Raw genomic sequence first — 17,967 nt, forward strand, 5'->3', positions numbered from 1 at the left:
ACGTGAGCAGAGTGAATTATAGAGCGACTGGGTTTAGAAAGCAGGAGTCGTCCATATCAGATGGATGAAGGTGAACTTTCCTCTGGGCTGATAAAAGTCCAGCGATGACATTCCTCCAGCAGAACATCTGGCTCTCCTGCTGCTACCTACCTGCAGTGTGTGTGTGTGTGTGTGTGTGTGTGTGCGTGTGTGTGTGTGTGTGTGTGTGTGTGTGTGTGTGTGTGTGTGTGTGTGTGTGTGTGTGTGTGTGTGCGCGCGCGCGCTGGGTCTCTGGCTGCTCTGCTGCTGCTCTCCTCAGATCAGTGAAACGCTATTAGCCTGTTTTCTTCCCTCCCTGGCACACACACTCATTTGCTGTGTGTCATGTCTCTGTCAGTCTCCTCGGCTCTGTGTCGGTTATCTCCTCATCTCGCTGACTCTTCTTCTTCTCCTTTGTTCCGTCTGCTGTTTCATCTCTTCTTCCATCCCTGCCTCCAACTCATCAAACTCGGCCTGTGCTCTAATTTCCACTTCCTCTGCAGCTCTTCTTCTGCTCTTTCAGTCAAACTTTCTAAACTTTCAAAGTTCCCAGCTTTGGCTCTTTTAGTGGAGAAACTTTGTTTTCTCTGCTTAACTCACCGACAGTTATAATCATATATATATAAATCAATACGCACAACCCCCCCAAAAAAAACACAAGTCAGCTTTATCTTTTACATTTGCCACTGCATTCAGAAACACATCCAATTTAAAGGTGACCTATTATGGATTATATAAAACATGTTCATTACATTTTTTTGCACAAAATCGCTCTAATATAAAGAGATTTTAATCTGTTCAGCTCATACTAAATGAGCTGTTTTAGCATGGTGGTGTATTAGGGTCACTGCAAATAGAAAAGAAAAGAGGAGTAAATTTCTCCAAATAAATTTTGAGATGAATCTCAGAAATTTTCTAGAAAAAAACAAAAAAAGTCTCAAAAGCTCAGAAAGTCAAAAAACTCTTCCACTTTTGGAAAATTGTAACTTCCAAGATATTTTTCTTTCCACAAAAAAGGTGGAAAACTATAAATTATCAGATATTTGTATAAATGAGAAGAAAGTGTTTATAAATTGACATATTTAGGTTTGACTTTAGATTCTTTAGTTTAATTAACTTTCAGTATATATGTGGATCTCACTATTTATTTAAGCATTTCTCTTTTTTTACATTTTTTACATTGACTAACTGGTCGCAGGAAAAATAGTCTTAAAACCTCTTGAATTATGTAAAAGTGTCTTAAAGATTCATGACAAGAAATCCAGACAATGTCATTGTCATATTCTTTCTAAATATGATTCTGTACATTTAGAAAGTCTATAAACTATAATTATAAAGTTTTCACATTTGGGAAAAAATGGCTGGTAAATAAGCAGATTTGCACAAATTATTCATGAACGTTATAAATGGTTTATTGAACTGTCTGTAGGTTTGTAGTTTGATTGTTTGCTTCGTTTTAGTGATGTGAATAATGAATTATTGGACATGTAATTAATTATTAGACTGGCTTTTCACCAATACACAACCTGCAGGAGGAAATGGTGCCAGCATCTCTGCTTTTTAAAAATAAAGTTTGATATGATGTGTGTGTGTGTGTGTGTGCAGAGATCTCGTTCCGGGTCTGGCAGTGCGGTGGCAGTCTGGAGATCCTGCCCTGCAGCAGAGTTGGTCACGTCTTCAGGAAGAAACACCCGTACGTTTTCCCTGAAGGCAACGCCAACACCTACATCAAGTAAGACTTTTACAGTTTAACCTCAAACGTGTCACTGCTGTCACCTTACAACAACAACGAGGTCTAAATCCAGATGTTAGTCTTTATTTATGTGACATTACTGAAGGAGACCAAATGGAAAAGTCAAATATAATCTTAAGAAAAAACCCTTTATGATCAGAAGAGACAAAGATATTTGTTGAGGTAAAGCATGGTGGAGGTAGCATCATGCTGCGGTAATTAAACCCCTAAAATCTATGCATAGAAGAAAAAAGAGGACAAAATATCAAACAGACAGCTTGGACACAAATATTTTAATCTCAAAAGAACTAAAATAACTTGATTTTTGTTACTTGTCACATCGTTCAGCTGAGACAGCAGTGGTGTAGAAGGAAGAGTTTCTTCTGTGCGCATGCCACAGCCACCGCGCCGCAGCCACCGCGCCGCAGCCACCGCGCCGCAGCCACCGTGCCGCAGCCACCGTGCCGCAGCAGCCGCGCTCCTCTCGCGCCTTTGTTAAGGTGGATTTACAGCTGCCCGGGAGCCTTTGAGCTGCCACTACAATATTATCCCATTAGCATAAGCTGTTTTCTTTCTGCACGTCTTTCAAACGGAGACATGTTTGCAGGCAGCCCAGTAATCCACTAACATGCTCAGAACACGTGAATTGATCTGGTATTAACTGATCAATCAAGGCTGTAAGCAGATTATCTCGCCTTCAAATGATAGAATCAGGTCAAAGTTGATAAGGATTAAAACAAATAAGGAAATAAAACGCTGATAATTAAAATTAATTGCTTGTTTTTTAAAAATGCAAGTCATTATTACTGCCCTGAGCCGATGGCTGCTGGTAAACAGTGAACATGACAAACTGGGAGACGTGAGGAAGAGCAACAGCTTAATTGCGACACTCCATCACTGCATTACTCGTGGGATCCACTAAACGCCGCAGACTGATGATTTATCTCAAAGATTATTCCTTCAGCTGTTCACTCACTCATTAACCTCTGGCTGTAAGCAAAACATTAAAGCTTCAAGGTGTGGGAGTTGAGTTGGCGGTGCGGTTTAATTGGCGGCGGCAGGCGGCGGTGACGGCAGGATGGAGGTTCGGCTCTCTGGCTGCCGAACGGCCCTTCAGAGCCGGGCGCCGTCCAAACCGCCCATTAAAGCTTATTGTTTTGTGTCAACTGCCTATTTCACAGCAACACTGAGATGCTTTTTTTCTCGCTCTTTAGTTGTTCATTTTTGCTCCCCGTTGGTCGTTACCGAGGCAACATCTGTTCTGCGAGGAGGATGATGACTTTAGTTTGCATCCCGACGACCTGATGTTTGCATCTCTGAAACAGAGCCGCGTTGCTCCGCTGCTTAATTAGCAGGAAGCTTCTCTGTTGGCAGACAGGATTATGAATTATGCTCCACCAAAAATTGCTGCTTGATAACTCGATTACAAAGATTATGCTGTTTCCTTCCTTGTGCTTTGTGTAAATGCGCGCGCGTCTGGAGTCGCTAATTTAAAGCCCTCGCGCGACACGTATTTATGTTTCTACGCCCACCAGCATTACGCGTCCGCTCTCTGTTCCGCGTTCATTAAAGCGCCGCGGCCGGCGCGTGTAATGCTCATAATGGAGGGTTTCCGTCAATTCAATGAGATCGCTCACAGCTCAGAGAAACTCTGCTAATAGCTAATTACAATAGAGACACACTGAGAGGGAAGGGAGAATGAGACAAAAGGGGAAAATGGGATGAGAGGCAGAGAAAATGGGCTTCACTGTGGCAGCAGTGTGGGTGAGTAAAGTGCAGTGGGTTGAATAGAAATGAGCTGATGGGATACAGACACAGAGATATGATTAAAGGATGATATAAACATGGTTTCATACCTGAAAATATGGAAGAGGACTAAAGGGCGGCTGAAAACAAAAGAAACAATTCTGACTTGAGTCTCAGAAATCTGACTTTTTTTATCTCAAAATTGTAACTTTAATCTCAGAATTCGGACTTTTTTCTGAGAGTTCTGATTTTTTTTAACTTTAATCTTAGGTTTCTGACTTTAATCTCACAATTGTGACTTTAATGTACTGACTTTTTTCTGAATTTTGTCTTTAATCTCAGAATCAGAATTGTTGAAACTGTTTACGCACCATCAGACAAATTGATTCTTAAAACTCATCTTTTCCAAATTTAGCACAAGCTTTCAGTGTTCATAAAAAGAAGGTTTACAAATCCAGGGGCAATTTTATTAGCTCTTTTTGCATTACATTAAAAATTATTATCTATCATTATATTAAAATAGTAGACATACACCTAAGGATGTGTAGTTGTTTGAATTTTGACAGATTAAAACAGTATTAGAATTCATCAGAATTGTTTTCATTTGTTTTCAGTAGCCCTAATCCTCTTCTGTATGAAAACTTGTAAGCATTTCATGTACATGCGAGAAAAACCATCAGAAAGGTAAACCGTTAGCTCAGACATGTGTAACCGTAGCGATCCATCATCCAGATCTCATGGACGGTGGGCCGGGTTTCCTCTGCAGCAGCCGCATTTAAACGCAGCAGGTGACCCGGCCGAGCCTCCTGATGTCTGTTTTTATTTGTTTTCTCTGTCCTTCCTCCTGCAGCCTCTTCTTCATTCTCACCAGCAGGATCAGAATCAGAAACGACTCACAGAATGCTGATGAGAGAAAGTCCTGGTTGCACAGAAAAACACTAAGCTGTCATTATCAGCTTCCCAACTGTACAAAATACATCAAATAATGGAAACCCCTTTGATTTTCTACTCTGACGTGGTTCTGTGGAGCATTTAGTATCTTACCTGCAGTGTACACCAGTCTGAGGGAACATTCCTATACATATGTATTAACAAATGTTCATGTATCAAAGTCTAATCTCTCTTTTTTATTTATTTGGGGGGGAAAGTACAATGAAACCTCCCTGTTTCCATTTTGGGAGCTCAGCCAATCAGCAACAAGGAAAATAAGTGGCATTCCTGGATTGGCTGCTGAGTGAACAGCAGGTAGCATTTTTCCTCCGTGTCTCTGATTCCTCAGCTGCGTTTTCTTTTCAATATTTTATAAATGCTCTACGAAAAAATCCACAAATAGTTTGAAGTAACTTTCCAAAAAAATCTGGAAGAAATGAATCCGTAAATACTGAACCATGAACAGACAGGTGAAGAAAAAACAGAAATTAACTTTGTTTTGTGTTTTCCTGCATCGGTTTGTTTCTGTGCTGTGGAAACAGGAACACACGGCGCACAGCGGAGGTCTGGATGGACGACTTCAGCCTGTTTTACTACTCGGCCCGGCCGGCCGCGCGAGGGAAATCCTACGGAGAGTAAGACCAAGCAGAACCACGACACATTATTAGGGCAGCTAGAAAAAAAGTTAAAAATGTCCATCAAAAAATTTTGAAATTAATCTCAGAAATATTTGAGAAAAAAACAAGAAAATTTCTGAAATTTTGCCAGAAAAAATTATGAAATTTTGAGATTTATTTCAGAAATTTTCTAGAAAAAGTTTAATAATTTCAAAAGTCAAAAATTTCCACCCACAAACTCAGAAATTTTGAGATTTATTTAATAAGTTCTCCAGGAAAAACATGTAATTTCTGAGTTCCAGAAGTCAAACATTTGTGAGAAAAAACTCACAGATTTTCATATTAATCTCAGAAATGTCATAGAAAAGACTTTTATGAAATTCAGAACACTCCCAATAGTCATAAATGTTTGACTTTTAAACTTTGAAAATGTTTGACTGTTTGAAATCTTGAAATTTCCAAGATTTTTTTCTAGAAAGTATCTGAAATTTATCTCAGAGATGTAATCCTTTTTTTCTGTCTAGTGGCCCTAATACACCAAATGCACATGTTATAAACTCACCTTGCTTCCTCACTGCTACATTATACTGTTATGAATTGTGCAGAATGACTCAGCGTAAAAAAAAGAGTTTAATGCTCCCAACTGATGTGTTTGTTGTGATCTGAAAAGAAATCAGTAGAAAACCTCTAGTCATTTAGGAATATTGTCATTAAGGCTGTTTGGGGATTTGGACTCTGGATTGATGCAGTCGGCAAACTAAAGGAGCTTTTCTCTACGTTGTAAAAGAGTCTTTTCTTGTATCCTCCAGTCTCCTGTGGTTAAACCAAAGAGGCTGATGAATCATTGCTGTGATGTGTTACTTTTATATTTTAAGCTAAGCTAAATGTTTCACCACACCGATGTGGTTTAATGGATTGTGCATTAGTGGCAGGTTTTCTTCGACATTCAGAGTCGGTGCAGCAGCAGCCAGACAGTCGTTCTGAAATGTCAGTTTATCTGTCAGGAACATGTGAATACTGACATTTACACATCAGTTTATGTCTGGCTCCGTGTTAGTATTTCATTATCTGTCTCAGTGTTGTTCCTTATTATGGGTTGTTTCACATCCTGGCTCCGGAGTGTTAGCGCAGGTGCTAGTGGCTATCTGCTGTTTACCTGTCAGCCTGACTGGCTGCTGCTTTGTTTTTGTCTCTTCCAGCATTCGAGGCAGAGTCGAACTTCGGAAGAAGCTCAAGTGCAAATCCTTCAAGTGGTACTTGGACAATGTGTACCCCGAGCTCAAGTGAGAATGCATGTTTTTGTGCGTGTGTGTGTGTGTGTGTGTGTGTGTGTGTGTGTGTGTGTGTGTGTAAGTGCATGCCTCTTCAGGCTTATCTGTGCTGGAAAAGCTTCTGCTGAGCGTGCAAACTTAAAGGAGAAATTTCTAGGCTGATGCCAAAAGTGGCTTTATTACCGTCTGGATCATTGTTAGAAAAAAAGATTATTTTTGATCTTTTCATACTTTATTTGCTGTTGTAGAGTTTCGCTGACTCATGATGGTAGATCATCGTATGAAAAGATGCAGCACACTGCAAAGGTTAGAGTCCAACTTTCAGACTTTATTAACATGCAGAAGTGTGGCACACTAAGACTGATCAAAGCAGGCAAGTTTAGTTCAAAAGTTAAGTTTAAAAACGCATTAATCTTTGGAGTAATCAGAAACTTTGGTAAGAGGGAAGGTGGTAAAGAAAAGCATTGAATCATATCTAAAATGCTGCAGGAGCAGCATGTTGGAGTTTCTCTGATTTGTTTGTTTTGTAGACTTCTGGGTATAATTTTTTTGGGATGAGTTGTTTCTTTTTTGGACAATAATCCTGTCTGGATTCAGATGATGCAGCTGGAAGGATTTTGCTCTTATGTTTTTAATTTCAGAAAGTTAGTTTGGTGTCAGATTTCAGGTATTATTTGCGTTTTTGCTGCCAGTTGTTAAACAACACCTTGTTGCCGATTAATCGGATCAATAAAATTAAAATTAAATGAGTTAATATAGAAATACAGCATGTTTAACACCTTTAATACATTTAATTCTGACATTAAATGCTTTTTTCATGACTGGCACGTTTTTTGATTAATGTCATTTTTATCCCAGTTTTCCTCTTTTTCAGGCAGTTAGAATTTACTCTCATTATTTATATATGTACCATAAACACATATATTTATTCTTTCTATAGTTTTATCTCTCTGTTTTTGAAAATCTACATTTTTTTCCATTTCTTTCTGCAGTCTCAGGTTGATTAATTTATTATTTTTCTAACTCGAGTCCAGATTTGTTGCTTTTCTAATTTGCAGATCCTGTCGTTTATTTCATTTAATCTTTTATTTGGTTCACATTCCTCTTGACCGTGACAGACGATACGCAGTTAAAAAATACAATTATATGCAGTCAAGAACATCAGAACTACTTCTAAAAACATTTAAACATTTAAACAAATCACCGGTTCACAGAATGCTGTAAATGAACGTCATTAGCATAATTTGAATGTTTGCGTTGTAGTGCAGTTAATCCTATTCTCTATTATAAAAGTTTCAGTTTCTTTTTTTATTAAACCTGTTTCCCTCAAAACTCTGTGGTTCTTCTTGCTGTAGATTAAATACTTTTCCAACTTAAATTAATTTTTAATCTCAACATGAAGGTCAGAAGCAGCTTTCCTCCATCCTTGATTAAGATAAATGAAGAGTCGCATCACATGTGACAGCAGCGTTATTATAGATGGAACATTTTAATTGGAAAACACACCAAAGACCCGAGTTCCGTATAAATCGACCTGCTTGTCCAGGTTTAAAGGAAAATAAAAGAGGAGAGTGATTTCCAACTACTCCGTCCGTCACGTACGCCACCCGTTTGAGTTCCTGAACGTCTCATTCGCTGCCTTTGTGAGCGAAATCTCTCACTCGGTCCTGATTGGCTCAGCTCCCCAGGGGTCCGGCTCCTCAGACTCACCACACACACCGTTCCTCACACACAAACACACACTTCATGTCTCTTCCTTACAAAAACATAACAGCCATGCTACATGCAAACCATAAAAGCACACGTAAACATTGTTGCTCCATCCTTTTTAAAGCAGCCATTTATTCACTGGAGGCTGGTGCTAATCCCCCAGAATGAAATTAACAGGCTTCCTCTCAGGGGACAACAGACGTGACCCTTAAAACGCAGAATAACCTTTAACGGGTTATTAAAAGAGAAAGATAGCAGATTGAATTAATGCAGCACAGCTTAAACTCCAGTTTATGGCATAGCTAAAATTTGAACAAGAAAGGCTGAGAAAGTTTAATAAGGAGGAAGACTGTAGAAGAAACTTTTTGGACTAAGTGTAATTTTATGGCTATTTCAGGTCAACGGGTTATCGTCAGGAAAGTATGGAAACATTTTGGCTTTTTGCCTCAGATAGATATTTACACATCAACTGAAGTTGATTTTTTAGGCAGACCTGTGAAGACGCTGCTGTGCAATCAGTGTGACTGAATGTAAACACATGGATGAGTTTCTCTAGATCCTGCTGAGACATCAGTCCTCTAATCCTGGAGATGTTCTTCAGGTGATAGAAGGCCGACTTTGTGACTGTCTTTATGTGGCTCTGAAGGTTCAGGTCAGAGTCCAATTACACTACGCTTGTTTCTAGCTGCAATAACTGAAGAATAAATATTAGGGTATTATGTTGGCATAAGGCATTACTGATGTTTCAAACAGGTCTGTCTACCGTACTTTGTTTTCTTTGTTTGATGTTTATTTATACATGTTTTCTTTTTACGGACTACTTTGATGATATTTTTTATTTTAAATTTACTAACCAAACCTAAATAATCATCTGACTCATTTAAAAGAATGTCAGTTTGTTGAACAGCTGCGTTATTTATATATTTACTTATTCAAAATAACATACCAACAACACCAGAGTATTTTTGGTGTTTTAGTTTTTGTTCCCCCTTTTCCTTCTCACTAACATTTGCTCGTCTTCAGGGTCCCAGACGACTCGGACTCCCAGTCAGGTGTGATCCGACAGCGGCAGAACTGCCTGGAGTCCCGTCGGGTCGAGGGCCAGGAGATGCCTCTCCTCACACTGGGCCCCTGCGCAGGAGCAGAGGGGGGCCCCACCAGCAGTCAGGTAAGTCTGTCAGCATTTACCAGGAGAAAAGACACAGAAATAACTGTCTGGATACACAATGTGTTTGTGTTTCTATCATTCCTGGCCTGGAAAAAGGTAAATATGGCACATATTTAGTTATTTTTCTTTCCATACAGTGACATTAACAGTGTTTGCCCCTTTCACATTATGTTCTGTCCATCAAACAAACTTTAATATCAGACAAAGCCAGCATTCATTCAGCACAAATCCATCTTTTTTATGCCACTTTTATCGTCCCAATTCCAATCTTTTCATCCCTCAAACAATCAGATTTTACTAATCAGATACGATAGTTTTCAAAGCCTCTGCAGTCAAAATGATCGTTCGTATTATATTTCTCTTTAACATCATTGATGTGAAATGTGACAGAAAGAATTATGTCACATCAGAAGCAGCTGATGCTCCACAAAAGCTGCACTTTCTTTTGTCTCAGCTTCCTTCATTTTTTATGATCTCGTGACGATAATGTCGGCTGAAAAAACGTTAAAAATTATTCATTATCACTTCCTTAAACAGCCAGTTGCTATGTGACGTCAACGTTCTTCTTCTGCACATGAAAAAACTGACCAAACTAATCTGACCTAATGAGAAAATATGACACCTCCCTGCTCCATTGTTGAATCATTTACTAAATGACTCAGTTTCACCTTCAGACTGATTATTACTAGACATACAAACACAAAGTCAAACATTTATCAGTCCAGGATGGATTATAAAAACTTTTCTAAGGCTTTAGAATGAAGGAGAACGTGCAGCCATTATTTAGTCAGGCTATCTGCTCAGGTAGCTACACCACAACTGTATGTTTTTCATGAGTGAATATTCTCCAAATAAAAGCAGATATTGTTCTTGTAAGAATTTGTTTTTCAGCCTGCTGACTGGAAGTGTGCAGCAGCAGGTTGTGTAGAGGTAGAGCTGAGCTGCTGTTTGCTTCATGCAGCTGCAGATAATTCCAGTTATTTTGTCATTTTCTCTGGAATCTCATTAAAATTATTTGAAACTTGGCAGAAAATTGGAGAGGATTTGATTATGAATATTTCAAGGTCTGCATTTCTGTCTACATTTTGTAATTCTTGTCTGAAAATCAATCAAACTGTTGCCTTCGTATTTTACCTTAACCAAAAAACAATTTCTTATCCAACAAATATTAAAATCCTGCTGAAAAAAAGTTCCTGTTATTTTTATGCATATCCATTTTGTTGTTTTTGTATATCCTGTTTCTATTAAATACGAGAACATTTAGGAGTGTCCAACATTGTTTGCAAACATCAAAAATGCAACTATTTGAATTAAAAAGCAAATCATGAAGCTGAGAAAATCTCAAGACATTTAGTTTGTGCAGAACAGAAAACAGATGATCAGTTTCTTTGTTCTGCTCTACGTCTCTGTTCATTTTTCACTAACCAAGCACAGCAAAAGCCTGTGTGTGTGTGTGTGTGTGTGTGTGTGTGTGTGTGTGTGTGTGTGTGTGTGTGAGTGAGTGTTCTCCATCCTCTCAGTTATAATTAATACCCATAGGATTCTCATTATTCCACGTTTAGAGCGAGCGTGGAGGCTGTGATTCACGCTAACAAGTGGGCTTACAGAAAGCCAACATGTCAGCAGCTGAAATGCCTAAAGGCTGGAGAAAACTGCCTCTGACTTGAAGGTGGCTGATTAAAGTCCCACAGCTCCCAGTAAAACCAACTGGGAATGAGTGAGAATGAGAAACTGTCTGTTATCCAGAGGAGTCAAAAGAGAAACTAAAGCCTGTTCAGCTTAAAAGGGAAAACAGGAAGAATCTCCCAGTGTTGGAGGAAAATCAGAGGTGTTTACATTATAAATTATTTTTTCATTATTCTCTTTATACTCAAATGCTGCCAGAAAATTTACGGCAAACCAACTTTTATCTGACACAATTCTCATTTCTTTTCGCAACCTGGATATGAAAACATCTTTGAGTTTTTATTGTAAATTTATGCCACAGCAGGATAGATGGTTAACCCTGCTCATGTAGGATCAAATGAAATGTATTAATACTTCATATTTTACTCATCAGAAATCAGCAACGAGGATAAACCAGCAACATGACAGAAAAAATCATCATTAACAAGCAACACTGTGCAAAATAACATTACAGCATCATGCAAAGTGACGTTACTCAAGAAACTGACAAATTTTTGTCAAAAGCAGAATCAAATGATACAATTTGGAATAATTTTCTAGTAACTACCCGTTTAAAAAGAAAAATAATTTTCCCTTCTTTTCTTAAATATGCTAAAAGTATTTTGGTGTACCTGCTAAAGGCTCTTTAATGATATAAAGTCATTCTGACTGGAGAACCAACAAGGATAAAAGCACATCTTGTGGGTCAGTGATTGGATTTATTCATATTTGCCAATTAAATTGAAGCTTAAAATTTTAAGCAACTGAATCTTCTCTCATGTAATAGCAGCTCAGCCTACAGCAGAGCTGAGCATGTTGTCCACACCAACACTTTTAATTGGCCCTGCAAATCAAGTCTGCAGGGCTCACTGCAAAGGGAGCACATTTTGGCCATTTAATTAAAAATAGTCACATTATAAACATTTACAACCAGAACAATCACCTTTTTCTGCTTGTTTGTTAGCTTTGAGTGTCATATTGTCAGCATTTAAGTGTTATTTTTGTTTTAAGAGCTGGAAATGCAGTTGCAGTTGTGCAGAGAAGAAAAATCTTGTAATTATTGTTGAAATACAGAACTTAATAGAAATAAACATCCATCAAATCAAATTCAAACTGGCAGTAAAGTTACTGATATCTACCAGCTGCATGTAACCAAAGCTACTTTAGTCAGTCTAATATTTCTGCCTTTTTGTCATAACTAAGTTGTTTATGCAGTTTTTAGTCTATTTTTCCTCGTGATGTATTTCGTGCATGTTTGTACCTGGGTAAAAATCTCTGAGGCAGAGCCTGTAATCACCCTGCAGATGAGAATGCGTTCTGCGTCAGTCATCTGTGACACAAATCAATCACACAGCTGCATTACCCAGAGGTGGACAGCTGTATTATAGACGGTAGGAAATCCATCTCTCTGAGCCACACAGCTGTGATTGTGAACATTAGTAATGTAATTACCTCTGAGGCTGTGAACGTGTGCATGGAAAGCAGGCGGATCAGCCAGCTTTTACCAGATCTTATGTGGAGCCTCACTGCTTCCTGATTTTAACCTTTTATATGTTCTTGATTTACAGATTTCAAGTGAAGACAAAGAGAAAATTGATGTGGAGTCAGTTATAAATGAGCATATGTTAAATGTTTTTACTTTTGATTTAAAAACTTTAAAACAAACTCTAGTAACACACTAGTGTTTAGTGTTTAGCACATCCTAAAAAAATCTTAAATTCTTGCATTCAAAATTAAGTCCTTAAAATATCTTAAATCTATAAAAAAAAAAAAATTCAAGTTGGCCTTAAATAAGTTAATCAAAGGTCTTAGATGTTGCTCTAGCCTGGCTTTAATCTCATGTAGTTTATTTGTCTTGGGACTTTTCTGTCAGGCAAAACAATGAAAAATCTTTATTACGCTCTTTGACTCGACTTCCTCAACTGCATCGAGTTTATTAGCTAGTTAGCTAGCTAGCTTTTTTTAATCTTATGATTAGTGACTGTAAATTATCTTCTGTATGACATTCATCTTTCCCACTGATTCATATCTGTTGCCAAATCATACAATGCTACTATATGAAATATGCTATTTTCTTTTGTATATTTCTGTCATTATACAAGTCTTAAAGTCTAATCATAGTGGTCTTAAAATTGTCTTAAATTTGAGTTGGTAAAACCTGCAGAAACCCTGATATACACACAATATATATATTTAAAAAAAACTTTAGAATACTAGGAAATAATTCAAATGTTTCTCCCTCATCTCAAAAAGTGAAAATATTTCCAGCCTTTATTTCTTGTACTTTTGATGATTTTGGCTCAGAGGAAATAGAAACTCAAAATTATGTTCCTCAGAAAATGTTAATATTACATAAGTTAATGTGTAAATAAATGTTATTTTAAACAGAAATGTCAACCTTCTGAAAACTATATTAATTTTTTTAACATACTTTTTTTCTTCCACTCAACTTTCTATTCATATTAATGGACATGACACTCTGAACAATCAGCTTCTTTACTTTTTGTGGCTCCCCTTCAGGAAACTTTTGCACATATTTATAATTAAGGTGTAACATGAGTTTCTAATATCTAAGTTTTGCAAAATATTCACATTTTCTGAGACACCTCAACTTTGGATTTTCATCATCTGTGATCCAAAATCTTCAAAGTTATTAGAAATAAAGACTTGAAATATTTTACTTGATGAAAATATGTAACATATGAGTTTCACTTTCTGAAATGGAGGACAAGATATTCACCTTACAATAACAAAATATGATAACTAAGAGAATTCATAAAAAGCACACACTCAGCAGTTTTTCATTGAGCTCTGAGGTTGTAGGTTTGGTTGTGTTGGGACTGAATCTGAAAAGTGCAAAGACACGCAGTAACTGAGCGGCGGGTGGCTCCAGCTGTGAGATAATGTATTGAACTGGAGCACCAATTAACCTCTGATGTCATTCCATTTGCAGCAGTTCGATAAATCAGTCAGTGTGAAACAAAGCCTGCAGCGTTCAGATGTTCTTCAGAAAACGCTTTACCTCAACTGGTTAGCTGGAAAGACCTCCACTTCTCCTTTTAACCATTTTCAATACTAAATACTTCCAGAACTTGTACAGGAAAACACAAAGTCAGCAAAACCTGAGAAATCCATGGGATTACATGTAAAGGGCCTTGCTAGCTACAGCGCCGAGTCAAAGATCTTGACTTCTCTGTTGAAGTTCTGATTATTGACTGCTAAAAGTTTGTCAAGTAAAGGCTCACTTTCAGGTAAAAACTGCTCACTGTTAAAGAGCAAAAACATAAAATGCTACAAAGTATTTTATGTAAATATCTTAGTTCACTTGAAATAAAACAAAACTAGCTTACCAGTATCTTTTCAGGAAGATATGTAGTCAGTAATTTCTTTAAGACTTTTTTCTCATGTTATAATGAAACCATACCAATGCATTTAGTATTGCATTGGTATGGTTTAGTATTGGTACTAAAGTTACCATTTAGCATTGGTAACTTTAAACAAGCTCCTACTTCTTCCTGAAAAGTTACCTGTAAGTTACTTTTGTCTTATTTCAAGTGTACTAAGATACTGAAAAGTAGACTAAAAATACTCTGCAGATTTTGTGTTTTTGTAATAAAGTTCATCTTTGAGTCACCAATTCTTCATGTAACCAGTAAGGGATGAGGGACTGATCCAGAGGAAGCTGGAAGACTGTTATTATTTCCAAACTACAGTTTAAAGTGACAGTTCAGTACTGAGAAGTGTTTGCTTCAATAAAATATGATCATTATCATCAAAGTCCAGGGTGAATTATTCTTTGTAAAAACAAAACACTTGAGAGTTTAACCTTCTGAAATCAGAAACATTTTTGCTTGTTTGTAGATTAACGTAAGAATTTTCTGGCGGTGAAAGAGTTAAAATGTGCAGAAGGCTTATAAGCACACCATGGCTGCACGCATTGATTAATAACTGGAATATGTTTTGTTCCTGCAGGAGTGGGTGTACACTCACGGGCAGCAGATCCGTCAGCAGCAGCACTGCCTGTCGCTGTCGACCACCTTCCCTGCATCGCAGGTCCTCATGCTGCCCTGCAACATGGCAGACGGGAAGCAGGTCTGAACACACACACACACACACACACACACCTAAACACACACACACACACACACACACACACATCCTCAGCTCAAACTGACAGGTGGTGTGTATCTGCAGCACCGTCTATCAAATGGCAGGTAAATAAATCAAAGTGTTAATTAACCTGGAGATGAATTTATTTAAAAAATGACTGATATTCACACATGTGCAGATGCCTGGTGCATTTTTGAGCATGCAGCTTTGAAAACAGACACTCACGCATGTCATTACCTGACCACTGGGCACCCAGAAACTCCAGCAGCAGGGAACCACCTGACAACCAATAAATCACCTGAAGAAGAAGAAGAAGAAGAAGAAGAAGAAGAAGAAGAAGAAGAAGAAGAAGAAGAAGAAGAAGTAGAAGAAGAAGAAGAACAAGAACAAGAACAAGAACAAGAACAAGAAGAAGAAGAGACATGAGAGTAAGGAAGAGGAGAAGGGAGGATGGAGGAAGAGTATAGACGAGGGGTGGCAGAAGATTTTCTCATTAAACCTCACCAACTGTTCCAACGTGGAAAATCTGCTCCGGTGTGTTTGTGTTCGTCGCCTCCGGGTTCCTGCGATGTAAAACCCAACCAGAGGACGCATGGATCCAATCACACTCAGAAAACATGCTAATATTCCCACGTTCTGATATCTGACATGACGCACAATAAGATTCACTTGTTATTTCATCTAAAAGTCATCCAGGCAGAAAATGAGAATCAAAATGAGAACGAAGGTAAAAGGGCATAAAAACAGAGAATCAGGAGAGGAGGTGAAAATATAAAACACGTCAGAGCGGTAAAAACGAAAGGGAAAGAAAGACAAAAAGCATAAATACACATAAGTAATGACACTGATAGCCAAAGTATTCACACCCCTAAAGCAAGTTTTCCCTTTCCAGCTGCTAAACTAAAACCTGCAAACAAATCCAGGAGTAAAATGAAATGTATGTTGCTCAACTTTTTAATAATCCATACTTTTTTTGCACAGTCATATCATTGTGAGAGAGAAAATAATAATCTTCTATTTTATTGCATTTCCCGTTCAGCATCACTGCAGTCGGCTCAGTGTAACCAGGATAAGATATGAGAGGATCACCTGCATACAAATCCAGATATGATTGGCTGATCAAAACTTCACAACATTTACTGTTATTCAGTTCAAGACACAATTCCTAAAACAGAATCTTTTTAAGGTGCAGAAAACTCCAAATCAAGCTTATTTTACAGTGGAGTAAATGTTTCAACTTATTTCTAATAAAACTTTTTTTTTTTGCATTTATTATTTAATGGTTTTTTGTTATTTTTCTGGGTCCACCCACTGTGTGTTTGAACGGCCCAGTCAAAGCCCAGACATACCTCGAACTTAGAGTTGAGGTTCACAGTCTCCATCCAGTCTGACTGAAGCTGAGGCTTTTTCAAAGAAGAAAGGGCAAAAATAAAAATAAAACCTACTTTGAATCTCCTGGTGATGATGAGACAGATTGTTGTTATTTTTAAAGACAGTGAACGCATCGCTGTGCATCAAGAGGCTGGAAGTGTGAAAAACAAGCTGCAAATGAGGAGAGCAGAGAATCCAGCAATGAGATGTGAAGAATTTAAAATGATTTTCTGAGAATTTATTAGAGGTTAAAAAGACAAGAACAAACAAAATGTACAAGAGATAAAGAAAAAGATGTGGAGATAGAAAATAACTGAAAAAGAAAAAAGAGACATTAAATTATACATTTGAAAAAGAAGATACAGCTTGAAGAAATGAATAAAACATGAAAATAATGAAACAAGGAAGGAACAAATGGAGGATGGATGGATCAGGAAGGGGAAAGAGGGAGGAAGGAATGAAATGAAGAAGGAAGGATGGAGAGTAAGAAAGAAAAGAGGAAGGAAACATGAAAGGAAGTAAGAGAGAGTAGGAAACAAGAATGAATCAAGGAAGAAGAGTAGGAAACAAAGAAGGATGTAGGGAAGGATGGACTGTAAGAAACAAGGAAGGCAGAAAAGGAGGAAAGGAGGAAAGTATGAAACTAATTGTACAAGAGATTTAGTTAATGAAGAAAGTTCATTTCCAAACATCTTTTCTCTCCCATTTTGCTTGACTTTGTTTGAAAGCAGCCAGAAAGTTGAGGAGGGAAACGTCTCCAGCAGGCCGAGCGTTTTGGTTTCGGTTGCTCTGCTGGAATATTTCCAGATCGTTTCACTACATTAGCAAAACAAGACTCTATGCTGAACCCTGGAGACGGAGGATGTTATGGCGACCGGGAGGCTGTTTGGGTCTGCATGCATGGAGACAGACAGGCAGACAGCTGCAACAGACCTGCAGGAGGCGCTGCTGCTGCGTCACGGTTACACACAAACACCATCTGGGTTTGTTTAGGCCGTTTCTGTGTGTGTACTGCAGACACTGTGTGTGTGTGTGTGTGTGTGGGTGTGTGTGTGTGTGTGTGTGTGTGTGTGTGTGTGTGTGTGTGTGTGTGTGTGTGTGTGTGTGTCTCAGAAGGCAGGAAGTAGAGCGATGATAGCTAATTAGAACGACGATCCGGCAGAGAAACATCCCAGAGCTGACAGGTGGAGACTGAGGAAAGGAAAAATTGCAGAGAAGCAAAAAAACAGAGGGAGAGAAATAAAAAAAAAACACATAAAGACAGAACTAAGCAAAGAGGAGAAAACTGGGATCATTTTAAAACTGAACTTCCAAAGTCTTCTGCATAAAATCTCACTTACATAAATGAAGCAGCAGCACTTAGTGTCACATTCATCTTTAGTAAATTGCATGTCTGCCTGTAAACACGTTGCTACACTTAGTGGTAGCACAGGTTGTGCCTAAAAATGTCTGCTAAATAGAATGACGTATGCAAAACAGTAGAATATTTTAGCACATTAATAACCTTCAGCTAACAAATCACAACGGCTGAAAATGTCAGAAAGAGGAGAAGTAATTTATGCTCTTTACACTACGGAGGAATCGCATGGAAGGGATACAAGTCCTGACTTTACACAGTATACAAAACTT

The 17,967-nt window shown here is 38.0% G+C and overlaps 1 protein-coding gene across 2 annotated transcripts in view; it reads left to right on the forward strand.

The window, feature by feature from the left end:
* Positions 1-17,967, forward strand: part of galnt14 (UDP-N-acetyl-alpha-D-galactosamine:polypeptide N-acetylgalactosaminyltransferase 14 (GalNAc-T14)) — a 146,371-nt gene that overhangs the window by 123,244 nt on the left and 5,160 nt on the right. The window contains exons 10-15 of one of the 2 annotated variants that reach the window (XM_015034007.1): positions 1,624-1,750; positions 4,969-5,061; positions 6,243-6,326; positions 9,048-9,192; positions 14,830-14,949; positions 15,146-15,320. In XM_015034007.1, the coding sequence (XP_014889493.1) occupies positions 1,624-1,750; positions 4,969-5,061; positions 6,243-6,326; positions 9,048-9,192; positions 14,830-14,949; positions 15,146-15,178 (602 nt within the window). In that variant the 3' untranslated portion in view covers positions 15,179-15,320. Of the gene's footprint in view, positions 1-1,623; positions 1,751-4,968; positions 5,062-6,242; positions 6,327-9,047; positions 9,193-14,829; positions 14,950-15,145; positions 15,321-17,967 lie in introns of those variants that run through there. The other variant, XM_015034006.1, reaches the window with a different exon arrangement.

This window comes from Poecilia latipinna, unplaced genomic scaffold, assembly GCF_001443285.1.
Source record: "Poecilia latipinna isolate Pla-1442-1.1 unplaced genomic scaffold, P_latipinna-1.0 Scaffold284, whole genome shotgun sequence".
Classification (NCBI taxonomy): domain Eukaryota; kingdom Metazoa; phylum Chordata; class Actinopteri; order Cyprinodontiformes; family Poeciliidae; genus Poecilia; species Poecilia latipinna.